The sequence below is a fragment of the Danaus plexippus genome, chromosome 14 (assembly GCF_018135715.1).
Source record: "Danaus plexippus chromosome 14, MEX_DaPlex, whole genome shotgun sequence".
In the NCBI taxonomy this organism is placed as follows: Eukaryota; Metazoa; Arthropoda; class Insecta; order Lepidoptera; family Nymphalidae; genus Danaus; species Danaus plexippus.
Genome location: NC_083546.1, coordinates 218,866 through 240,214, shown reverse-complemented (window position 1 = coordinate 240,214; position 21,349 = coordinate 218,866). Strand labels below are relative to the sequence as shown.

The following is a 21,349-nucleotide window of genomic DNA, read 5'->3' as shown; positions in this document are numbered from 1 at the left end:
TGTGCTGAAAATTAATTAATTATAACAAATGAAATTAAATAATATATCATATAAGATAACATTAACAGTAACTACATCATTAAAAGTTTTGTTGCTTACAACTTTTAAAATCGTCGTTTTTTATAAGTTTTGTCATGTTTAAAAAAAATGCAAATATAAAAAAATAAAGTAAATTTAAAAAACCTTTAACAATATCTGTTTATTTTGAGTAAATTAAGTAACTAATTTCCGATTCGACTTCATCTATCAGAATGAGAATAAAACGTCAATGTCATAACAAACCAACGTGCGTAAAGGTTTCAGATCCATTTTAAATTTTCATAATATAATGAAGAAAGACGAGAAAACTGGAAATGTGTCTGATAAAAAGAAAAAACATCATGTTTTTAAACATAAAAAGAAAAAACGAGCAGAAGAAGATTCGGCCATTCAATATTTACAGTCGCAGTATAGCACGGTATATGATGTTTAAAAGCTAACAAGTCAATAAGTTAATACTACTATTATTAAGCTGGTAATATATATAAGTTTTTTTTTTCAGATTAATCCAGAAGAAATCAAAACATTCAAGGATTTACCGTTGTCGCAAAAAACATTGAAAGGTTTAAAAGACAACAACTATATCACTCCAACAGATATACAGAGACAAGCAATAAGCTATGCTTTGCAAGGAAAGGACATTTTAGGCGCCGCAAAGACAGGCTCAGGAAAAACATTAGCTTTTCTTGTACCTATATTAGAACTGCTGTTTTGTAAGAAATGGACTAGGTTGGATGGGGTTGGAGCTTTAGTCATATCTCCGACAAGAGAACTGGCTTATCAAATTTATGAAACACTCAGAAAAGTAGGCCACTTACATGATTTCTCAGCTGGCCTGATTATCGGAGGACAGAATCTAAAATTTGAAAGAAAGAGAATGGATCAAATCAATATTCTTATATGCACACCAGGTCGACTTCTGCAACATATGGATGAGAACCCATTGTTTGACTGCAGCCAGCTGCAAATATTAGTTTTGGACGAAGCCGACCGTTGTCTCGATATGGGTTTTCAAACCACAATGAATGCTATTATTGAAAATTTGCCTCCAAAACGACAAACCTTATTGTTTTCAGCCACACAGACAAAGTCTGTCAAAGACTTGGCTCGATTAAGTCTATCATTTCCAACATATGTTGCTCCTCACGAGCAGGCCAATACTGTTACTCCTGAATCTTACAGCAAAGTTATATTGTATGTGAGATTGATGAAAAGCTTGGCATCTTGTGGTCTTTTATAAGGAACCATTTAAAACAAAAAGTTTTAGTATTCATGGCCACATGCAAGCAGGTCAAGTACACTTACGATTTATTCTGCAAACTAAGGCCAGGTGTTAGTCTACTGGCTCTGTATGGGACATTACATCAAGAAAAAAGAGAGAAGATATATGAAGAATTTTGTAGGAAATCCAATGTAGTACTCTTTGCAACCGATCTGGCTTCAAGAGGATTAGACTTCCCTCGAGTCAACTGGGTGTTACAGTTTGATTGCCCTGAAAATGTAGATACATACATACACAGAGCTGGTCGCACTGCGAGAGGAGTGTTTGGCAAAGGGGAGGGTCTTTTAATGTTATTGCCTCATGAAGAGAAGATTGTTGACGATCTAACAAAAAGTAAAATTCCAATCAAAAAGATCTCTGTTGATCCATCTAAATTACAATCCCCTCAGAGAAAGATAGAAAGTCTCCTGTCTGACAACACAGAATTAAAGCAAACTGCACAAAGAGCATTTGTCAGCTATGTGAAATCTATATTTCTTATGAAAAATAAAGAGATATTTAACATTCAACTTCTTGACACTGACGCTTATGCAAGATCACTGGGTCTAATAAATCCACCTAGAATAAAGTTCATGCACAAATTCAACAAAAGTTCTACAGCCTCAAATGGGACTGAGAGCAGAACTACTACTACTACTGACATCATTGAAAAACTTGAAGCAAAGTCAGTTGAAAATGAAGAGTCCGATCGAACTGACTCTGAGAAAGAAGATGAACTGAAACCCATAAGCAAAGCTAAAATTAAAAAGGAACTTCCCAAATTCAACTTTCATGATGATAATGTTGACAGCGATGAAGAGAGCTTCTTACAGGTGAAAAAGAAAAATGTCGATGTTGACATCCCCACACCCCAAACAGAAGAAACGACGACATCAAAGAAGAAAACAAAGCCTCTGACTAAAGCGGCCGTCGCCAAGAAAATACTTAAGAAGAAAATCAAAGTTAACACAACAGTCAAGTTCACAGAGGACGGCGAAGCAATAGACGACGACAAGAAAGATGTCAAGTCAGAACTGGCTAAGCAGTTTGTTAATGAAAATGTTGGCGGTATAGATATTGAGAAAGCAAAAGAAGTACTCCGAGAGGAAGACAAGTATGACAAACAGAGATTCAGAGAAAAAGTTAAAGCCAAGCACAAAGAACAGAAAAGAAAACTTAAGAATAAGAAAAAAGAAGAAGAGGAAGGAGAAAAGGATGAGTTTGGTTCGAGTTCAGAGTCTGATGGACCAGATCTATCATGGCTGCCAGACCCAGACAAAGTCTATGATAGAAATAATGAGCAACAGCCTGAGTCTGATGAACATTCAGAGGGTGATGATGATGATGATGATGGTGGTGATGATGATGATGATGATGATAATGAGGATGATGATGTGGATGTGGGTGATGACAGTGAACTATCTGACTCAGAACAAAAATACCACAGGTAGGCTTAACATAAAGTACAATTAATTAATTTAACTAGATTAGGAAAATTTCCTCAAATAAGAAGGTAGACATACACAGGTGAGATGTTATAATGAACAGTTCAGAAACACCAAAAAATTTAAAGATGATCCATAATATTTAAAGTAAATATGTCATTGTAATACAAAAGTATATATCAGTCAGTAAGGTTAATAAATTGAAGTTAAATAATCTACTAAGAAAAATCTTAAATGTTTAAAAAAACAATCAATAATTTGAAGGATTACTTGCAGCTGCAATCATAGTTTAAAATTTATCTAAGTCGCAAGAATAGTGTATGTCATGAATCGTTGTAATGGGTTAGATTATCACTTACTTCAGCTTGTATAATTAAAATCTTTATTACTAATTATAATAACCCTTTTTCAGGCCAACAAAGAGGAAACTAGTGGAGAGTAAAGGCATACCCCAAGAGAGTATAAACCCTCGCAAAATCAAAAAAATTGAAGACGTATCGGCTAGTCTTTCAGTACAAGAAGCGGAAGCCCTCGCCATGCAGTTGCTGAAGTCCAAATGATATATTATACTTCAAATATTATTAATAAAGAGTTTAATAATTTATTTCGCTCCATCCAATGCCCATTCTATGTTTATTATTTATAAAATATTTGAAAGTAATAACTAATCTTTAGAAATCAGATTAGATAAAATCAAATATTGACGCACCTACTTAATATTAACTTATTGAAATATATAACTCTAAATAGCAAGTAATTGCTACTATTTAATTGGTTGAAATGAAAATTATATTAAGAGGATTTCAATTTAAAATGATAGAACAACTTGATAGCAAACAGGCAAATAAAATTCATAGATTCATGTCTTTCAACTCTCACAACAATGTTGCTCATATCAAAACTCACGTTCAGTTTTAAGTTACTGATAGAGCACATGAGGGAAATAATTACTAAAGATATCTTAATTGTTAAGTGTGATTAATATTTAAACATTTTGAGTCGTTGAAGTTTCTCAAATTATTAATTTATATGTGGCAACGATACGCCTACCTGTCTTGCTTGTCGCTTCTCTGTGTTGATGACTGTCTGTGGTTGTCAGATCGAAACGGATCGTTGTACTACAGAAAAGCTGAATTGTATAAAATTAATGATTTTATATGGATCTAGAGTAATTAAACGCTTTGTACTTATTAATTTTAATTATGTTCTGGAGCGGTAATTATATAGCGAATAGGGAGTTAAAGCTTCTCCTGGAGGAGAAGGTGCGTATTTCTTAAAATGCAATTGGTGGTTATAAGTGCCTACATTATTGAATTTATCAATGATTTTAATTATTCTGTGATTTCCTATTTCAATAAGTTCTGTTCCGGGTTTTGTTGATTACAAGCAGAAGTTTTTATACTCTTATCAACCAGTTGTTTTGTTGTAGAACGTAACGTTGACACAAGTTCTTGAAGCCGATGATATTTTACAAGAATGCAAGGCAGACAACCAGGCTCTGGGACAATTGTAAGTTTTAGTTTATAAAAATAATAAAGAAGCGAAATTATATAGACTTTTGGTTTACCTTCAAAAATCTTATCCAAACTCTTAAGTGTTAACTTTCGAAGTTTTCAAAATTTAATATCAAGGATTAAAAAAAAATCTAATATCTTCTTCCATACTTGAATTCTGTATATTAGAACTTTATGTTGTTTTGAGTGATTATTTATATTCACAGTTTAACCAGACCAGATATTCTGGCAGAGCTTATAACTCTGATAACGGAAGAACCTCCGAAGGATGTAAAGTTGTCACTACAGTATCGTCATGCCAACATAGCAAGTGAGGTGCTGACAAGTAATCTGTCACTGTTGAGGGCTCGACTCTCCTGTAATGCGGTGCAGATGAATCGCCTCTGTGACTTTGTCAGTAGGGACCCACCCTTAAATCCGCTGTTAGCTTCATATTTCAGTAAAACAATAGAGATGTTGTTTGAGAGGAGTCCAGTTATGGTATGTATACCGTGATAGCATCAAGAATCAGGAAAATGACAATATTTTTATAGTTGTGATAATTTTAGGATTGGTATCTACACCACATAGTTTGTCTCAGAGTTCTAGACTTCTTTAAATCCCGACGGGACTTCCTGCCCAACTTGTTGAAGCACATTTCAACATCAGCCATATGTGATACATTCAGGTGTTTCCTGCAGACATTCAAGGACATCAAGATCATATTAGAGGTAACAGTGTTCGCTTTATAATAAAAATATGATAATTGTAGCATATTGGTTTACACGGCATGTGGCATGAGACGTGTGTACTCAGGTTACAGATAAGATTAAAGAATATAATACAATTAATGAATTATTTGTGAATTTTGCAAATTAATGAGTGTATTCCAAAATATGTTTCCGTATCTCAGCTCGCATCCCTTCAATACCTTTCAGGTTATTTATTCTTTACTAAACTAGTTAACAGATCCGACACGGTCACTGTATCATATTTAAAATGACGATTAAGAGGAGGTTTCATTTAGTCTGTTAGAACTTAAAAAGGTCAACGTTTTAGTATCTGCGTTAAGTTAATTTGAGGGACATTGTTATTTCACTACATAGTATTTAGTTCCCGGGGGCGTCGTTACCTCACAATGCTTGCATTCATTCTATCATAAGCGAGTGTGTGATATAGCTCAGTAATTGTAATGATCATTTCAAGGTATCCAAGGTTTCATATAATGTGCTTCCTTCTCAGTGGCTGGACGAGTATCAGTTCTTGGAGTGTCTAATTCAAATCATCTGCGGCACCTATGATCCGGAGGAGCGGCATCCACCTGTCCTGGACACGGAGGAAAAGGCCAGCAACGAATCAAACGAGAAGTTAGACACCAATCATAACAGCGAACCAGAGAAAGACGGCCCAGGTACGGGAGTGGGATAGCTATAGAAGAAATGACATACATAATATAATGATATACGAGATGGTCGCCCGTACTCCTGTAAATGATGCTAAGTCTTCGGATCAGTATGCGATTTTTATTAGTCTATTTAAAGATTTGCCGATCCGATTGCTGTTGCTCGCTGAAAAGTTATAGAAATGACTACTAAATGTTTTAAGAAATTATAAAAAATCGCTTAGCTATTCGGAAAACTAGTTTCGATTAACATATGTCGGGTGAATATGTCAGACAGACATGTAATCGTGACGAGGAGTTCGCTCATATTTAATATTTTGTTTCATCGCCAGTGGTCGATAACAAAGGTGCCGAGACCAATGGCGAGAGGGACGAGGTGGCCGGCGGCAGTGGCGGAACCGGGCCCGACCCGGACCTCGAGGGCCTCGCCGGAGACGGGCCCGGGAAGGAGGAGCGCGCGAGGAGGATGCGGGCCGTGGCAGCATCCAACGCCGCGGCCCTACTCTGCGATATCGCCCTGGACTGTGCCCTGGACCCCTGCAACAACTACTTCGGCAAGCGGTGCGACCACACCCAACACGGTTTATAGGAAACATTGTTGGCAAAGAATTATGTGATGTGGCGATAAATATAAGCCGAGTTTACTGGAGCCCTGCGTGAATCTAAGGCTGTCCGCCAGGTGGGGCGCGGGGCACGAGCTGGCGGGCCGGCTGCGGAGCGAGGAGACCGTCCGCCGCGTGCTGCAGGGCTGCTTCACGAGTCCCCCGGAGGCGCGGCGCTCCGCCATCGTGCACACCTGCCGCCTGCTGCTGGCGCTGCTGCACCGGGACCCGCCCGCAGACGCCGCGCCGGTGTTAGTACTCAGACGCTCAATCGCTCGAGTCCCGGTCTTGGCGATCAGCTTCGTCGCTGCCATGTCGGACGCGCTCTAAGAATCATAATCGTTCCATATTATGCAGTTTCAGTTTGAGATAGCCTTGAGTATGTATGATTATTTCCTTGCCAGTGTGGAGGCCGTGCCCCCGGAGGCCGGGGACGGCGGGCCGGCGCCCGGGACCCGCACGGAGGCCGACCACGGCGAGGTCGAGCGGGCCATCGCTCCTCACCTGCCGCTGCTGCATCATGCGCTGCTGAAGGACGCCCACGACGACCACGGACAGAGACCACGGTCAATATACACACGACGCACCACTCACCACTCGGCTCGAGCAGTCCGTGCTGGAAGCCCGTTCTAAATGTTTGTAGTTTTGACGAGTTATCATGTAACCCGCAGAATCCGTCCGCCGAGGCGTCGAGCTCTGCCGAGGGGCGGGGCCGGGGGAGGGGCGCGGTGGGCGCGGCCCGCGTGCACGTGGCGGCGCTGGTCGCTCGCCTCGCACTCTCTCACGTGGACGACGTGCCGACCGCTCTCATCTCGCTCGGTATCAACGTGACGCTGTTGAAACGAATATTGCTCATCTCCAAACATTCCTTAAAGCGACTGTTTCCGTTGACTTACAAATATTGAATTGTGGTACATGAGTAAGGGCGGCCGCACTGCGCGAGACCCGAGACAGTAGACTGTAACATAGGAGAGAGGCGCCGACGGATGCCCTCACCGTGCAAGTTCTTGTGACGTCATGACGCGCATTTTCCGGTTGCAGGAACGGCGGGGGTGTTGGTGGAGCTGTGCCTGTCGTGTCCGCACAACAACTTCCTCCACGCTCAGCTCGTGGCCTTCGTCAGGAACGCGAGAAGCAACCAGAGGTTCGCCGACAGATACAACACGCACGTATGTACCCTACAGCATACACACACACTCACTCACACACACACACACACACACACACACACACACACACACACACTCACACACACACACACACACACACACACACACACACACACACACACACACTCACACACACACACACACACACGAACAGAAAAACATACATACACGTATAAGGTCAGAAATACACACACATATGTTACGTGAGCACAGCCGAGGAATAACTTTATAGTACGTCCATGGTGTTAAGCACCAAATGCAGAGCTCGAGCCGGCGCGGGAATGGGAAATGGTTTTGACACATATTCATAAGCCACTGACATAAACACACACGCACAGACTACATTACGAAACATTTTTGTTACTACAGAAATATCGTTCAGAAAAATTGTATGAGCAAAATGTCTTTATACTAGAAAAGTAAACATTGAACTCCGCTCGCTTCCAGCTCATCCAGGAGTGTGATCTGCTGACCAGGCTCATGGACGTGTTCGAGGAGAACGGACCGGGCAGGTGAGACCTCGCGGGCGAGACTCGGAGGGAGGGAGGAGAGGAATATGCAAACCTCTCTGAACTTAATATGGGAAACTTATACATTTATTATTTTCTACTACGGTTTACTTCACCCCCCCCCCCGCAGGTCCGCCCCCCGCGCTGGCTACATGGGTCACGTGGTGCTGGTGCTGCGCGAGCTGGTGTCCCCGCCCCCGGCGCTGCCTCCCGGTCCGCTGCAGCAGCGCTGGTCGTCCTTCACGCAGCACAAGCTGATGCCGTTGCTGCAGCTGTACGACTCGCCTCTCGTCAGTACCCAGCCTCGCATTTCTTTGCCTCATTTACATCAGCCGACATCGTCTGCGCGCGTTCCTTGTGACGATCGTGTGCTTGTCGATGGTCACACGTCTTCCTCCGCCATATTAAATAAGAACTCTTAACTTTACCATACCGTGTCACCCGATCCCACTAATGTCGTCCGTGTGGTCGTTCCAGGGCGGCGTGTATCCCGGGAGAGACATGCAGGAGGTTAATATGACGTTATATTTGTGGAGTGAGAACAGCAGTCCCTGGATAACTAATTAATGTGGGTCCCTTACAGGCGGAGGCCAGCTACGACGCGCTGGGCGACGCGTACGACGTGAGTATCGGGCGGAGTGCCGACCTGTCTATAGGGTAGTAGGTACCGAAGTATTGACCTGCCACTCCTCGCCCCACAGATGTCGGAGCCCGCGGCGCCCATCGACGAGGACGACGGCGACCATCAAGCGGTAAGCTGGCCGCCGTGACCCGCTCAGGAACCGCCTGGCGACCGGACACGCGCCGCGAAGTGAACGACGGATTCATTTGTAGAGTAGCATCGAGGAGAGTCCGCTTTATGAGGTCGTTGTATGTTTTCAGCTGGACAGCGCCAAGAGCAACTTCCTGGAGTTGGCCGGACAGAGGTTCGATGAGAAGTGAGTTTTATATGTTAGCGTTCTCCGGCCGCGACTCCTCCCGTGACTTCCCGGTGACTTCCGGGTTGTGTTCAGAGAGAAATTGACGAAGTCTACTTAATATAACACGAACCGACCGCCGGCGACATCTATCGGCCGTGTAACGAACTGATACGCTCTACGACTGTCACAAAGCGTTGTCGTGAAAACTACAAAGTTATTGTGAGGTCTGAGCCATCGTACCGGAAAGCCTGACTAGAACGCCTTCAGGATAATTCCCCCGAGGGAGCGGCGGACATCCAGACATAGTTTGACATTTATATTAGTAAACCGTGACGACTCCTACTCATTACTGTCTAAATATTTCAATTCTAGTATGTGGGATGACGCGGACGACGCGGACGACGAGGCCGGGGAGACCGGAGAGACCGCGGACCTCGACGACGTGCAGGGGGAGGCCCAGAGGGTCCTCACACAAACCTCGCGTACGTACACACGACACGACACCCCGCGCGAATGTCTAAAATACGTCCGACGGACAAGCCTCAGTGGCGCTCGATACGTGACTGCTGTGAACATCTGATCCTTGGATCTATCATCATTAAAGTCTATACGAGAGTATCTGATGTTCTGCTATGTGTAATTCCAGCCTGGGAGGAGGCGGCGGGCGGCGCGGCGTGCGGGAGCTCCGGGGACGGCGGCGGAGGCGCGGGCGAGGGCGAGGGCTGGGCGCACTTCGACACGCCGTTCACTGGAGGAGACCCCTTCTGGGGCGCGCCTCATGGCAAGTCCTCACACACGAACAGTTAGTGCGACAGAAGACACGCTGAAGTTACAAAGAGAGAAGCCGAGTGGTCTCTCTCCACAAGCAGCTTAAACATGTCGAATGTTAACCAGTACCATCAGATACACCTCCTCGCATGAGCACCGGTTCATTAAACTAAATAACTACGCCCTCTCCTACTTCCAGACGCCGAGAGTCCTTCTCTGTCGGACGCGATGCAGAACCTGCGAGTGGCCGACGACGATAAGGACGCGCTCACGATACTGTTGGCGCACAAGATGCTCGCCTTCCGGAACATGGCGCCCGACCATGACGCCCACGAAGATTTCGCTCACGAAGATCATGGAGACTTCACTCACGACGAACACGGAGACTTCGGCGCGCATGACCACATCGACCTGGATGCCATCAGAGGCGGACTCGGTCTACACCCTGACCACGGGAAGGATTCCTCCGACCGCGAGCAGCACGAGGAGAGCGGCGGAGGCCGGTCATCTAGTGCGGTCGCAACTACGAGCGCCCCCGACTTTGACGGCGCCCACAACTCTACAAGCGCCCAAGCGTCTCCCGGCGCCCACGACGACCACGTAGCGACCGACGCCGACAGATGATACCTCCCTCCCTTCCCCCCCCTCCGCTACATACACCCGCACCACTACTGACCGGAGAGTTATTTGTTTACACCGCGTCATTCATTCGCACCATGTCTTATACTAACAAGCCCGCGGACGGCCGAGTCACCAGCTGACCTGCAACTGTCAGACACGAGCTGGAACACCAACATGGACCAGAGATAGAATGCTTCCTTTATAATAATATATGAACCGTGGTTACTTTGGGGTGGGGGGTGTCTTGTGGGGGTGGGTGTAACTCTACAGACTTGTATATTTGTCAATCAATGTAACAATTATGAATTCAATTATTGCGATAATCATCTGAGTGTGAGTTTCCTCGATGCTCCCTATAGGAGGGTCCGCTGCGGGGCTCCCAACAACGCTCCTTGGAGTCGCTCGTCGTATGTATATAACCTGTACTGTACTGTGATGTGATGTGTACATAGTATGTAAATACCGCCAGTCGTCAGTCAGTCGTCAGCCAGTCGTCAGCCAGTCGTCAGCCAGTCGTCAGCCAGTCAGTGCGTAGTTCGTGATTTCGCAATATAATAGTCCTGTTATCATATCCATTAATATATCATTTAACATATCGCAACCGATGAATACGCCGCGCCCAGACCTCCCCGGCCCCGCGGCCTCCCCGCCCGCGGCCCCGCGGCCTCCCCGGCCCCGCGTTGAGAGCTTATTGTTTATGTTTACTGATTAGTCTTTAGATTACGGTTTGCGCCTCTGTAAAGTTAAGGATATCTTGACCTCCACAGCCGTGACTTTTCGTTATTCTGTTAACAAGGTCCTCCGACCCGTCCCCGCCGCATGTCCTGTCGCCTCGTGCCCCGGGAGACGTGTCTCTGTTCCCCGAGCGAGTAACAGACGAGGAGTGACTTTAATATTGTTACAAGTGTTTATATATTTGTCCTCGGCGGTGGTCGCGCGTGCGGCGCAGTGTTGTTACAGATTCTCATCGCGGAGCCGAGCGCCTCGTGACCCGACCTGGCTCGCGGAGGCGCGGCGTCGCGAGCAGTGCTAGTGTCGGTGCCGTGTAGGGTACTCGTGGCTCGCGGGGAGTGTCACGGCGGGGGCTCCTCGTGTGGTGCTAAAGTGTACCTCCGTCGTTTCTACTAGGACCCGCGGGTTGGCGCGCGTCTCGAGTCCGGATCAATTATTTTGTCTAGGTGTATTTAGCCGTCTTATGATTTGACTAATTAAATGGAGCCGAGTTCCTAGTTAGCCAATCGGACGAACCCGCGTCCCGCTCGCCGCTCAGTCGCGCTGCGCTCGTCCTCGTAGTGTTAGTGTTGTGGTAGCGGCTGTAATGTGGAGTTGTTCACGAGTATATTGAGTGCAATCGATTGCCTTTTGTATTGTTGTAAAGTTTTAAGGGAGCGTGTGTCGTCGTTCCGCCCCGGGTCGTGGTGCGCGTCGCCGGCTCCGCCCGCCCGCGGCCCGGGTCCGGACGACACTCCTCGTATAGTAATATATGTAACGTTAAGTGTGTTCCGCACTCGTTGATAGAACAATTGTCGGCTGTCCCGCGTCCCGCGTCCCGCGTCCCGTGTCCCGCTTCCCGCTTCCCGCGTCCCGTATCCCGCGTCCCGTCCGCATCCCGCATCATATCCTACATCACCCGTTCGCGGTTCGCCGACGGATGTCATGTGATTTTTATAACTTTTTGACTATAGAGCCGTTTTAGTAGCGAATTATACGATTTTTGTATTGTGATAGCACCATGTGATCGAGACCCGGCGGCGGCCGGGCGCCGTCCGCACTCTGGTAGCGCTTACACTTTTATAAAACATAATTTAGATTCTCATCCCTATTTAGTGCCTCGTCGTCGTTGAGATCAAACGTTATATTTATTTGATGTTCTAAGACTCTGCGGGGTTCGTGAGTTCACTCTGTAGAGACTCGCACTCTAAGAGTCGGTCGAACCCTCAGCCGGCCCGCAGCTGACCTCGACCTCGTCTTAATGTCGCTGCGTCGGTCACGCGATGTTGTTGCACGTGTTATATAATACTCGAAACATTAAAAGCGACAGTTCAAAGTTTATTATCTTGTTTCCTTTAAGTTTAAAATCCGTTTAAATATTTCTTGCGTCGGTACAAATTGTATTTTGGAATATTGTTTGTTTAGTTGGTACGTCGCATGGCAGTAGGTGCATCATGTTTAACATGGTCTCTGGAGCTGTTCTGACAGGAAGGACGGTCGAGTACCACCCGAAGAATCATTGAGGGTTCCGTTGTCTAGCGTCTGATCCTGGTCGTAACTCCCGGTGGGTGGAGTCCGTCATGTCGTGAACAGCTCCAGAGACGATGGTGAAGCGGTCAGGTGCGCCGTCGCTAACGAGAACTGTGCCTTGCGGGCGCTCCTCGCCCGAGTCGTGATGAATGCTCGTAATGTATTCTATTGTATTTACTATATCATAGTTTAAAAGTTTATTATAAAAGTTGCTCAATAACACTGTCGTTTCATTTCGGTCTCGTCCTGCTCGCATCCCTGCACAGCGGTATCGATACGGGACAGAAATTATTGGCACTGAAGTTTTGGGTATACATAGCTGTTAAGCTCGAGGCTCATTCACATGACACGAAAAAAGTCTTTGAGCTTCAACATGCTGTTTGTTAAATAATATAAGCCGCAGCCGCCAGCGGAGGAGCCAGGTATTAGTTAGCCTCACGGGGTGAAAGAAAAGTCATCGTTTGTCATATTTGGTTGTATGTCTCGAACTGACGAGTCTATTAATATTGTTATGACCTCATATCAGTCACAGTTTATGGTCGCCAGACTTCCGTGAATATTGAACCGTTAAAAGGTTATGAGTCATTTATTTAACTATGAATAGCTTAATCTTTCCATTTGGTCACTATCCTCTGTCCCTCGACTCCCCTTCAGGGAAGACGCGTCCCAGATCCATGCTCTTATTACGTCACGCCATAACAATGACAACAATATCAGTGACTTTTATATGAATGACAATGAATTTTATTGAAAATTGTTAAAATGAAAGATAAAGGTTTAAGGGCTTGTAATAAATTTGTTCGGTAGTCTCGTCATTCCAGGCGAAGTTCATTCAAGAAGTTATTAATCATTAATGTTTAAAAAAAAATCTTTAAAAGAAAAGAGTTTGGAAGTAACAACATGTACTTAGACGATAGGTCGTACAACGTGTAGGTATATTGTGAGTATATTTTAAGGATGGACCCTCGGTGTGTCTGCGAAACAAACTTAGTCTATTGGGCTATGGTGGCTTTGAGAATAGTGGGGTTTGATATGTTCGTGGAAGTCGGATTTTTCCTTTAAGATATTACACCGAGAGACTTGATGCTTTGCAAGTGTCTGGGGTTGGAGGCCATGGTGAAGGTTCCTCTGTTAGGCTTTAGTACTAAACTAAAGTCTAACTTCTCCGCTTCAGCCAGTGACCGAATAAAATGCAGGGTTATTGCGATTGAGATGCTATTTTCGGTACTTAAGTAAACTTATGTTTTTAATGTATAATTCTTATTTGTCAAAGTATTAGTAATTATCGTGGTCCAAGTACAACCTTAAATGAGTACGTTGGCTGGGTGTGTGAGCGCGGGTAAACTAAATAAGTATTGTATAGGCTATCATTGAATTCTGTATTAGCGGGGTTCTGGAACCATGCAGATGGCTTTTTTCAGTGTGGTAACCCCTTGAGTATATTTAAAGTGACCTTACAGAACAAAAAAACGTTTAGTTGTCTTCCTTGATATTCGTTAAATTTGGTTGAATCCGGAGGTAAAGTCATGGACACTAAAATATTTGTAAAAGACGAAAAAGTTGATTTATAATGTTGACACAGAATATTTATTTATAGATAATATTGATTATGACATTTACAAAAGTAAAACCGTTACAACAGAAAAAAATGTGTTTCATTTTAATTATAAGATGAAGTAATAAAGGAACAGTCAGACGGGGCTCGTGAAATAAAACGCCGAGTCGATTTGATATAATTTTATTTTTCTTGTATTTTTATATAATGACTATGATCATCTATCGTCTAATCTAAATAATATTATATATGTCAACAGCATACCTTATATACAGTTGTAAAGTTAGTAACGACTCCCGCCTCAACGAACGCAACGAACGAAACATTCGTCTACCAAAAAAATAACTTTCAACGGAACTACGATCATTAAATTTTAACAACTAATAATTTGCCACAAGTTTTGGTAATTATTTATTTACAAATCTTACATTAATTTAGTCCCACAATTTCCGAATCGACCATCGTTCATGGGAACCTTTAGTTAGGATCGTGTTGTAGGTAAGTAAGCGCATGCGTTACGTTCGAGCAGCGGGCGGAGAGCGCCGTAACAACGGATAGACCTGACAAAACTTAACATGGCCAGTGAGGGGGAGCGGCGCGGAGGCGGCGGACGAGTCTCTACTACCTTACATTGGGGAATTGATATTGTATTGATACCGATAGGACAGTAATTACGTTTGACTATATCGTGCTGCGACGGGACAAACAGAGTGTCGACCAATGTAAGGCGGTCGAGACGAGCTTACTGCAGGCCTCACTCAACAAATGTAACATGCACTTGTATCATATACTTTGATTATAAAATATTCAATTTCCAACAAACTTGACATAATTTATCGTAAAGGAACTTATCACATCATTTAATTTTAAACATCAAATATTAAACAATATTTAAAATAATATAAAATTTCTACTGTTTTTATTATATGGTAGATAACAACTAATTCAATATATTAGAGGTCGCTGACCTCCGCCGTGATCGCTAATACACATAGGAAAATATTCTTCGGTTTTAAAAAGTGCTACGTACCAAAATAATCTGGTTATAAGTAAACTTCACCATGTATTATCTTAAAGACACCTTCCATTCACAGTAACTCGGCTGCACACGTCACCGTTAAGATTATGAGCAGTCATGGAGACTTTAGTGTCGGCGTGCTTCATTTGAAGTAACTTTTAGTTCCTTAGAATCATAAATATATATAAGCCTTTAACATTTTAATCGACTATAGGTCCGATCTACGCCGAGTTGTCACAATCACAAGATGACTAAACGAAGTACAACATATTCTAAAATGATAAAGAGGTGACGCTTCAAGTAGACATATAAAACAGAGCTCCAAAATAGTAGACAGCTTTGGCATCCAACATTCATAAATAAAACTAGCAACACTACTCACTACGAAAGTCGAAGCTAGGATTCGCAGACGAGCTAAGCTTTGAGCGTTTGTTTCGACCGCACGTGACGGACACGGAGACGATACGATACGGCGCACCGTTACATAAAGCGCCGCGTTGATTTGTACAACAGCTTGATGGGGTGCGCGAGGGAACCCGAGCCGACTAGCGTGCGGGGTACTGAGGCAAGCCGCAACCACAAGCTCGTCCTCGCTCGCAACTCACCGAATACTTTACATCTTATATTACATATTTCTTTATTCTTCTCTATCAGGTAACAGTTAAGTAACAACATCGACACGACACCGATTGGTCAGCCGCGGTCTCCCGCACCTTGTATTGCTATCATTGTGAGAGGGTGGCACCCTCATTCATCAGCCTCACCCGCACTCAGCCTACACGATAAAATTTATAATCGTACAACATTCAAAAATATAGATCTGTATAGGGAAGGAAGAGAGACAGCTTCGAAATAAGGTCGGGGAACGGGTCGAAGTTAAAAACAAAAGTGAGGAGTCGAACGCTACGTGGCCGACGTGTTCAGGTAGTGAGGGATCGTTTAACACGAACGGAAGCACCAGGCGGTGGGAAAGAAAACGTCTTTTGAAGAGTAACAAAATTATTGTCATCCAATGCTTCAGTTTTCATCTTTTTAAGTTCGTAATATTAAGGTTACGTTAACTATTTACAGATCAACAGCATCCACAATCGCTACAGTCCGCGTCTTCACGTTGCCTACCTCTATCGGTTACATCTACTTACTCGACGGTCAAGTCGCCACTTTAATTAATCTCATAGTAATCGATACTACAACGTAACTTTAGAAATGTCCAGTAACTCAAACGCAGAGTACAATCCCTTGTCCTGGATATGCAGCTCGTGCTTAAACAGACGTCTGGTGGCTCCAGTCGCTCTAGGACGCGTCCGGCGGGACGAGACGAGCGTCTGATGGAGACGTTAAGAGTGCGATACGGAGAAGTGACTACTTTCATATAAGGTTCATTGTATAAAAAGATTAAGTATAGTAATCATATATTATTTACATTATCACATGGCGAAGGGCGGGACTACGAACGCACGAAATATGTACACGCGAGCGACACGACTCCGCGGCCTGCTCCCGCTGTGCGATGACACCCGGGGAGGGGGAGGGCTCGGACAGGAGAATGCGCCGTCGGACCCTCGAGTCGAACATCGGCGGTGTGACAAGGGAGCGAAGAGAAGTAGGATGAGGCACAGAGATAATTGAACGACACGAGCGCGGTCCGACTACGAGCCCGTCCGACGCGAGCGCTCGACCGTCGCCTGGAGACGGGGCGCTCACAGCTGGTACCACTTTTTGTCCTTGTATTTCAGCATCAGTTGGTGCGCCGAGGAGGAGAACTCGGAGGCTTGGGAGTGCATTCGTTCGGCACGGTCTTCCAGCTGCGACAGCTTGTCCCCGCGCTCCACGACCAGCTGATGCGCTCGAGACACCTCGCTGCAGGCGGCGCCGGCGCGGGCTCCCAGAGCCTCCATCCCCGCCGGGCCTGGAATGTGTTTAGCGACTGCGCGGCTCGGTTTACCGCTGCTCTCTCCGACTGAAACGCCAGCGATAACATTAGAATAATTTGCCATTCAATAGTACTAAGCTGATGTGGTCTATACAACGGAGCGAAACGACATAACTCACAGAGTTCCTCCCGGTCTAGGGGTCTGGAGCCTCCGCCGAAAAGACCGCGGAAGAAGCTCTCTTTCGGCGCTTCGGGCATGTCTCGAGGAAGAAACAGTTCACCTATCATCTCATTCAGCTGTTGACTGAAATTTGATGGACACTATTAGGAACCTCGTTCTTTTCTAAGAACATGTTAATTTAGTGTGATCATATTCGTATATGTATGGTAAGACTTACCAGAATTCTGTATCTAAGGTAAACTTTTGTATTTCCGTCGGCGACGCCAGGTACAGCCCGTGGCCGCGGTTACTGAAGCAAAACGTCTTTGCTATTCTGCAAACCGAAATTAGGTCCAAGCTTTATATATTTGTATACCCCGTGAGCGGGCCATCGACATGTGTAATCAATTTAACAAACGTTTTCTTTTACATTAAAACACGTAACCAAAATTTTAGTCTTCTATCAAGGTTTTCTTGTAAATTGTTTAGAAAATAACAAGAATAGTAATTTTATTTGAAGGCAGAAAGTAAACATTACTGTGAATTATCACTAGCACATTACTCAGGTCAGTAGATCAAACTTTACGCATAAGAAATAATATTAGTCTTACCTTTATCATGTTCTTCACGTTCGTACTTAAAAAATGTTGAATATTTTAATTCTATTCTATTTAGAAAGCTTTATCGTGCTTGTAAAATTAAATGACAAATGAAAAAAGACACTTAAGAAAGCTGGCATGCTCTAAGACAAGACAGAAAATAGATACAAGGAAAGAATTACTCGAAAAACAAAGAGGAGAATATAGTAACAAGTAGTAATGTCAGGAAAACAATGTACATGGCAATGTAGTGTTGTGGGATGTTGAGTGTTCGTGTGGGTCTGGGTGGTACTGAAGCATTGATCGTGAAGCGGCGGACGGGAGGGAAATGCCGGTTTTATAATTTTCATTAAGAATAAAGATGTGTTTTGAGACATTATAATTAAAACTTGTTTCTACGAAGTAAGCTAGAATTCAACTTTGTTTCATCTAAGACTACAAAATTCTTATTCTTTGTCGAATGTCTTAAAACAACTCGGAAATTTCAGATATGTGCCAACAGTAGTAAACATCTAATTTAGGAAGAGATTTAGTGAAATACCAATTAAAAATGATAACAAAGGATTCGTCCATGTCCAGGGCGGCGCAGGGCGGGGTGGAAGCTGACGGGGATATAAAACACTAACGAGTAGGGTTCGGCTCATGAGGGACGGATACATGACTAACGCAATTCCGATATGAACGAAGACTTACTGATCCGTGTCCTCGTTAACTATCAGTTGTTGGCCCCAAATGGAGAGCATTGGGTCTACGATACCCCTCTGTTTGGACTGTGTCTGGAAGCTACCAGGAACACAGGCACTGGTCAGTTCAGCGCTCGTGACGCGCTGTGGTCGTGCCACCAGTGACGGTAGAACAACCACAGCGCTCGCGTCATCGATTCACAATTGCACTAGTAATGTACGGTTAGAACAAATGTCATAGTGGCGTATGAGGGTTTCGAGTCACCATCAGCACTATATGCAAACACATGTCGGGCGCATACCATGGTCGTCGAGCACGTTCAGGGTCGGAGCTTACACAAATCAGCACCAAGTTACGAATACATCGGTGTTCTTTTATTGTTTAGAAATGTGTTCTGGATCGTGTATTTAGCTGTTTATAAAACATAAAAAAGATGAAGAGTGCCAAATATCGAAAGCACAAGAGGTGCTCGATAGATTTACAAAATTTTGTCTACTTGTGATTGCAAGTAAAGTGGCGATAGCCACTAACACTAGCAGCTCGGTGCTGGCCGTGTCCCTTATTGTTATTTCACTTGCTTGATGCTTTGATTTCATTGTCAAAAGGTGTAAAGGTATTTAAAATCCCCAGAATCTCATGCACCAAACAAGCGAACATGTCTAACATTCATTATAAATTATAGGAAGTCTTATGGCCGGCTCCCAAATGATAAAATAGCGAATGTACAAAGTGATCTGAATCATGACAGTTGATGGATGTAAAATTGTAAAGATGACCAAATCTTAAAATCTTCATTAGCAGAAAAATACAGCATTATATCCGAAAACGCAAAGCTATTCGTATCTAGAGAATGTATAGGTAAAGAAGCCGTTTATCATTTAGTGCCTGGTACAAGTGCGTGGAGAAACGTCCTGGAGCGATTAACGTCCATAAAAAAAGAGAGAGGTGATCGGCCCCACTTCTATTCGGTCTTTTGTCTAGTTACTCGTTTTAAGTAACTTTTACCGTATAAGTGATAAGCACCGAACCAAGAAGAAATTAAACCCATTGCGATTGTTGTAAGTGAAACAAACCGGAAATTACATACTAGTCCCACGAATGTACTCGTTAGATACAATTTCTTGTTAGCTCAGTAGGTTCTCACTCGGGAAATGTTTAGTAAAATAAAAGAGACGTCGAGTGTGTCATGATACCTCAGCTCTGTCAACGGGAGGAAGTCTGCGTGCACCAGCGGGCGAAGTGACGGCAGACTGTAGGCCGCCAGGTGGCCCGTGGAAAGATAGTTTACAAGACAGACGCTGTCTGAAATAGAAACTTCAACTTGAACGCTTGATTAAATTTAAAAATAAAATCCTCTTACATATTTTCCCCACTTTCATTTTACTACGGTAAATATTAATTGACGTACCTTTAAGACTGACTATCTCAGACTTCACTACGAAATCAGTATCTACAATTTGCTGTCGATAGACGCAGTTTTGACTAGGCAACGCGACGACCCGGGCCTGTTTCTCAGACGCGATGACTACGAATTGTCTGTCGGCCGCCGCCTCTGCGCCGGGCGTGGGACTCACGTGGCTGCTACTTCCCGACGAGCTCTGTTTGGTAGGAGTCCGTTCGCGACGGTCACGAACCTATTTTGGGTAAATAATAGTTAAGACATGAAGATACGTTTTAATGTAACGAATGAAATATGGAACTTACGTCTTTGCTATCGTCCTTCCAACTCTCGTAGGAATATGGGATTAAAGCACCGTTACAATCCAAGAAGGACATTGCCAATATTGAACCCTTTAGCCTAAATATAGGACCACCTACAAAAATTTATTGAGGTAAAATTTTAAATTCAATGAAGAAATTTATGTACACTTTTCTAACTATGAAGTGTTGTTACCGCTGGTGGAGACGACCACGGGTTGTGTGTGACGCATGTCGGCTTCCGGTAGACTGATCATCATGGTGAGAACGGAACCTAGAGTAGTACCGATCCAGAGAGTTGGTAGTAGCGTTGAAGGATCTACAATATTTTACATATGTGAATTTCCTCGTATATTATTTTATTCAAAACTACTACCAACTTATAATAATTAAATACGATAGTCTATAGTCAGTCGATTGATTTTTCTTGACATAATAAAACTTAATGTTTTTTTACACACTTCAAATGTCTTTAAAGTAAATTATTGGCTTCGTTTAGACAGAGCGAACTTCATATCAAAGTATGATATTCTTCTTGATTTTTGTCGTTTTTATCATACGAACATTTCCATTTATTTTGTTCTAGGCGAACGGTAGCTGGCCGATTTGCTGTGCTCAAAACAGTGCTTATAGTTTAGTTATAGTTTGTAGTGTTAACTTCCATCATGTGGCAGTCCTCTGGTTGGTGGGTTCCGTCGATTGATGGGTTATTGCAAAAACGCCAAACATTTTTGCGTTATCATCAGAGGTGTAAGTAGAAATGTTTAGTAATTAATTATTTGTCCTGGGCCACTTGGTTGCCAACTTATATTCTTAATAATGTTGTTTTCTCCTATTATTTCTTTCTGCGATGATACCTTTTCTGGTTTATTTGAGGAATTTTTGAGTTTGCGCTGTACCGTAAAACTTTTTTACCTTTTTTATATTCTATATATATTTCGAGGTTATTTTCACTTGTCTTATGTTTTTAGCCTTATTGCCTTCGATAGCATCACGGGGGACGGTGGGTGGTCCCATTGGGACTTAACCTTGAAATTGAGCCTTGAAGAGCCAGCGGAGGGGGTGATCCGCCAATCCTATTTGTGCTTCTGAGAGAACCTCGGCTTAGGGCATCGGAGAAGGGAGGATGGTTGTATCGAGTTTTATCAGTTTTTAGTAAATAATTTGGAAGCTTTGACACGAATTGAGTAAAAACAACAGTAATAACGTGGATTGTTGTAGTTTTTACTCAATTCTATTGTTTTGTGTTTAACAAGTTCTCATTTTAGGAAGCTTTATACTTTATTCTTGTA

The 21,349-nt window shown here is 43.6% G+C and overlaps 3 protein-coding genes across 9 annotated transcripts in view; 2 read left to right on the top strand and 1 right to left on the bottom strand.

Annotated features, from left to right (window-relative positions):
• Positions 1–257: 257 nt before the first annotated feature.
• Positions 258–3,349, top strand: LOC116769480 (probable ATP-dependent RNA helicase DDX10). Its single transcript, XM_032660586.2, is given in 4 exon segments — positions 258–457; positions 542–1,211; positions 1,214–2,747; positions 3,158–3,349. Coding segments are annotated over 4 exon segments (2,481 nt in total). The 5' UTR covers positions 258–328; the 3' UTR covers positions 3,306–3,349.
• A 461-nt stretch (positions 3,350–3,810) lies between these two features.
• On the top strand, positions 3,811–12,690 carry LOC116769479 (uncharacterized). The gene is given in 18 exon segments (XM_061522580.1): positions 3,811–4,007; positions 4,175–4,254; positions 4,466–4,739; positions 4,808–4,969; positions 5,481–5,649; positions 5,973–6,201; positions 6,320–6,493; positions 6,647–6,797; positions 6,800–7,061; positions 7,284–7,411; positions 7,859–7,923; positions 8,051–8,210; positions 8,398–8,430; positions 8,504–8,542; positions 8,622–8,672; positions 8,803–8,858; positions 9,213–9,322; positions 9,487–12,690. Coding segments are annotated over 18 exon segments (2,364 nt in total). The 5' UTR covers positions 3,811–3,947; the 3' UTR covers positions 9,648–12,690.
• A 1,502-nt stretch (positions 12,691–14,192) lies between these two features.
• LOC116769544 (syntaxin-binding protein 5) overlaps positions 14,193–21,349 on the bottom strand; it is a 105,880-nt gene continuing 98,723 nt past the window's right edge. For 6 of the 7 annotated variants that reach the window (XM_061522659.1, XM_061522660.1, XM_061522662.1 and 3 more), the window contains 8 exons: positions 20,254–20,376; positions 20,064–20,173; positions 19,768–19,993; positions 19,553–19,661; positions 18,369–18,458; positions 17,315–17,410; positions 17,096–17,220; positions 14,193–17,003 (listed from right to left, as the gene is read on the bottom strand). In XM_061522659.1, coding sequence (XP_061378643.1) covers positions 16,744–17,003; positions 17,096–17,220; positions 17,315–17,410; positions 18,369–18,458; positions 19,553–19,661; positions 19,768–19,993; positions 20,064–20,173; positions 20,254–20,376 — 1,139 coding nt within the window. In that variant the 3' untranslated portion in view covers positions 14,193–16,743. The remainder of the gene's footprint in view (positions 17,004–17,095; positions 17,221–17,314; positions 17,411–18,368; positions 18,459–19,552; positions 19,662–19,767; positions 19,994–20,063; positions 20,174–20,253; positions 20,377–21,349) is intronic. The other variant, XM_061522661.1, reaches the window with a different exon arrangement.